Source organism: Halyomorpha halys, unplaced genomic scaffold, assembly GCF_000696795.3.
Source record: "Halyomorpha halys isolate HHAL.00 unplaced genomic scaffold, Hhal_1.1 Scaffold385.1, whole genome shotgun sequence".
Lineage (NCBI taxonomy): Eukaryota > Metazoa > Arthropoda > Insecta > Hemiptera > Pentatomidae > Halyomorpha > Halyomorpha halys.
Genome location: NW_027112337.1, coordinates 585127 through 589290, shown reverse-complemented (window position 1 = coordinate 589290; position 4164 = coordinate 585127). Strand labels below are relative to the sequence as shown.

The window sequence follows — 4164 nt, the reverse complement described above, 5'->3', positions numbered from 1 at the left end:
GTTTTGGCATGTGCAGTTGGAGGAGGTAGCCCCAAACGTCAACTGTTTCCATCTGTATGGTAATGTCATTTATCTAAGCTAAATAATTTTTTCGTTATTATTGATTGATTTTATTTTTCACTTGTGACTAAATGTTACACTAAATGACGGGATAATAAGACCTGAGAAAATGAAATATTAGACTAAAACCTACACATATGTGTCATTCCTAATAAAAAATTATTTTATTTTGTAAAGACAATATAAAAAAAAAAAACAATGATTTAAATGTTAAAGGAAAAAAAAAATTAAAAGTATAGTTGTCTAGAACTATATACTTACTCCTTTGGAATCTTACTTAAGTTGACCATCGCTTTCAAATTCTAACTGTTACATTAGCTCTTTGGATTACTATTTTCATTTCTTCCTCATAACCTTCTTGTTTTCTTTCTGTTACCATTGTTTTAAATGTCGAGTGATAAAAGTTTTAGTAGTCATTAGGTGATCTGATATTTTTTCTTTTTGTCCTAATTGAGCAAAGCAGCGTTATTTAAAGCTATGAACCTCCAAACGTTATTTAAAGATTTTAATCCTAGGTTTGTCATGATCATATCTCAATTACTACTATTAATTAAGTTTTATGATTTGACTGTTGTAGAGAAGTGTTACTAAAATAGTTTTAAAGATGTTACTGTAGTTTGTGTTAATAAAAAAAATATTTTTAGCAAGTTTATAGTGCATACATCATTGATGTTGTTCACTGCACTTTTTGCTTTGAGGCAAGATGGAATTATTGACTGGTCATATTGGACAGTGTTTTCTCCAATTTGGTTTTGGAAATTGATGGTTATCCTTGGTGCTACAGTTGGTAGCTATGTTTGGTGGAGATATCCCCATTTCAGGTATTATTTTTTTGATTTTTTTTTTTTTGAAACTTTTAAATTTCAATCAATTAACATACAAATTAGATAATTGGTTTATTTTGTTCATTATTGGTCTGTTTTCAAATAATTACAGTGATGGATCATATTCCTGTTTAATGTTTATGTAAAATGCATTCAATTTATATGGATGGTACCTTATAATGAAGCTATAAAAATTTGTGTCAAGAAAATTGCCACAACTTCAATATTTTCAGGGATAACTAGCTCACTGAGAACAGAAAATATGGTAATAATTCAATTTGGTAATGTTTATATTCCCTTTTGATTATTAACAGTTGTTGATGTGGGCATATTATGTATACATTTATGAATACAAATTATGAAATATTTATTTGGGCTCTCATGATTGTGTTATGTTTACTAAATTTTTATCATGCCCCTAGCTTGTTTTGGAATATTGCCTGAAACTTTAGATGAAAATAACTAGAATATATCAAAACATTAAGTTTTATTTAATGTACCCTCTGAGTACTAAAAGTCCCATGAAATACAAAGTACCATGGAAGTCCCTTTGGGAACCGAAATGGTACTTGTTCATCTGTTTACAATAGTGTTACTGACACTATTATATGGCAGTGGGAGGTATACTTAGTTATACTCAATGAGAAAATGATGTTCCATTGTCATACATAATCAGTTATAATTTTTCTCCATAAAGAGATTTGTATTTCTACAAATTTATTACCAATCCCCTCTTTTATTTATTTATTTTATATCAGATCGGCCTGGTGGGCCTTACATGTTTGATATAACCGTTGCATTATATATATTTTTTAACAGTTGATTATGGGTGGAGTATAGTCTCGTACAAAAGACACCCCTAACTATATACAAAAAAAAAAAAAATAAAAATAATAAAAATATAAAATAAATAGATAAGAATAATGCTTCTTAATAAAAGAGAAAAGTAAAATTAATAACAAAAAAATAATGATATTTGTAGACTAAACAATTGCCCTCTAATGGTAAAAAAAAACAAGTTAATTTGAAGAAGGGACAAGTGAAAAAAAAATAAATAAATAAAATAGAGGTAGTGTGAATAATGAATTAATAAACATAGAATTTATAACAGAATGTCCTGCAGCAGCCTGGTTTAGATTGGGTTTCCCAGGTTGTAGGTCACAGCTCTTTCAACTGTCGGCAATTGGGAGTGGAACTTCATGAACTGTTTTTTGATGTAATCCTCTATCGACTCCATATGTAATTCCTGATGCAATTGGCTATTTCTTATGAACCAAGGAGCATTAACTGCGATTATTAGGACTTTATTTTGAAAAGATTGTAATTTTTTCATTTTCGTAAAGGATGCTGCTCCCCAGACTTCACAGCCGTTCATCAGCAGTGGCCTGAGAATTTTTTTAAATATAAAAACAGTTGTTTCTGGTTTTAGTTTGGAATTTCTGTTTAGGATAGGATATAGCATTGCTAACCTTGCGTAGGTTTGAGTTAATTTGATGCTGATATGGTGATTCCAGGTAAGGCGGCGATCTAGGTGAATTCCCAGGTAGCTATCTGTTACTGGCAGTATTCCATTTCACATTTTTACCTTTGAGGATTAGTTCCGGTGGGTCTGGTGGGTGTCGAAGAGTAAAAACTTTTGAATTATGTTTTTCAATGTTCAAGCTAATCTTCCATTTAGTGAAATATTGTTCTAGGTCATTAAGGTGACTTTGCAAAGTGTTTCTAGCGATTATTATGTCATCATGTTAAGAGAACACAGCTGTATCGTCAGCGAACACAGCTATGGAGGTGTGTGTGGACTGGATGATGTCATAAAGGTTGAAGTTGAACAAAATGGGAGAAAGGACTGAACCTTGTGGAGTACCGGCATGGATTTGTATACGGGAAGAATCGTCAGACAGAAAATATTCTACATTTGAGGAATGAGCTCAGAATATTGTATAGATATTTTAGAGTACCTGCTTTCTTTAGTTTATATAGGAGACCTCGATGCCAGACCTTATCAAATGCTTGTTGAAAATCCATGAACGCTACCAGGGTGTCTTTCTTTTTTTCAAATGTGTTAATAATAAATTCCGATAGTCTTAGTCTTGCCAGTTGGTGAGAAGTGGAATGACTGTATTGAACAGGGAATTGAAAATCAGGAATAATTTCGATGCTCTGAAAAAAAGAATTAAGATGTTTTTTTATAACTGATTTCAGTAATTTTCCAAAAATAGGTAATAAACTGATAGGTCTATAGCTGCTGATTTGTTTAGCGTACCAATACCTCCTAAAAAAGGTTTGTTAAGGTTATATTTATTTCTTTTTAGTGAGTGTTGTGAGCTCAAATAAAGATCCACAACTGTAGAACATTATAAGTGGGTAGATGACAACCTGACATTAGAGTGACACTTGTGTATTGCTATTCCTAAACTATTTTTCCTAACATTTAACCTCCCATTATTCAATAGGAACTTGTCACATCATCATGTTTATAGTCCTTGATAATGGAATTCACCTTCAGATTTTCTTTGTTTTTGCCTATGCTCAGAAATGAATAAAAATTGTATTTGTTTTTTCTCCTTAAATTATTAGCTCTTTAATCTAAATGATTCATATTTTTTTTTGTATATTTTTAACTCAAAATTGGAATATCTTATACTTCTTAAATCTAGCTACTAGTAAATAAATAGAGGGCGTGGCTTTAACAAAGAAATATAAGTTTACCCAAATGTATTATTGTAAAATTAAAATAGACACTTTTTTTCTCAAAAAAATCAACCAATCCTAGTTGGTTGACTATTGTCCTAGTGTTGGCATTTTTCGGACCACAGATTCACTTTCACCCCACATTCATATAAGTTCTTTCTAGTTGTCTATAGATGTTCTTAGTTTAATGCTGATACTAAAGCCGTTAACATGGCTACTAGTTGGAACTTAGTCTGTCATTTCAATATTAGCAATCTACAAATAAGTTACTTGGAATTACATTTCATCAACCAAGTAATTCTACAATACCATCTATTTAATTTTGTATTGCAAGACATATTTAAATCAAGTTATTTTTAAAAAATATTTTAGAACCAGTTAACATAAAAATTATTGATATGTATAAATTTAGTGACAATGTATTACTTGAGTGTATTTCTAACAATGGAAAATTATCCAAAGGGATTAGGGCATGTTATGTTATGAAGAAAGGTTTTTCCATATTGGTTGGTTCTAAAGGTTTTGTCTATCTTTTGTTTTTTTTTATGTATGTGTGTATACTATGTATATATATATGTATATGTATATA

General features: G+C 30.3%; 1 protein-coding gene across 1 annotated transcript in view; it reads left to right on the top strand.

Annotated features, from left to right (window-relative positions):
* The first annotated feature begins 415 nt into the window (after positions 1-415).
* Positions 416-4164, top strand: part of LOC106682047 (transmembrane protein 185A) — a 15570-nt gene continuing 11821 nt past the window's right edge. The window contains exons 1-2 of the mRNA XM_014422681.2: positions 416-575; positions 705-881. Of these exons, the coding sequence (XP_014278167.1) occupies positions 538-575; positions 705-881 (215 nt within the window). The 5' untranslated portion in view covers positions 416-537. The remainder of the gene's footprint in view (positions 576-704; positions 882-4164) is intronic.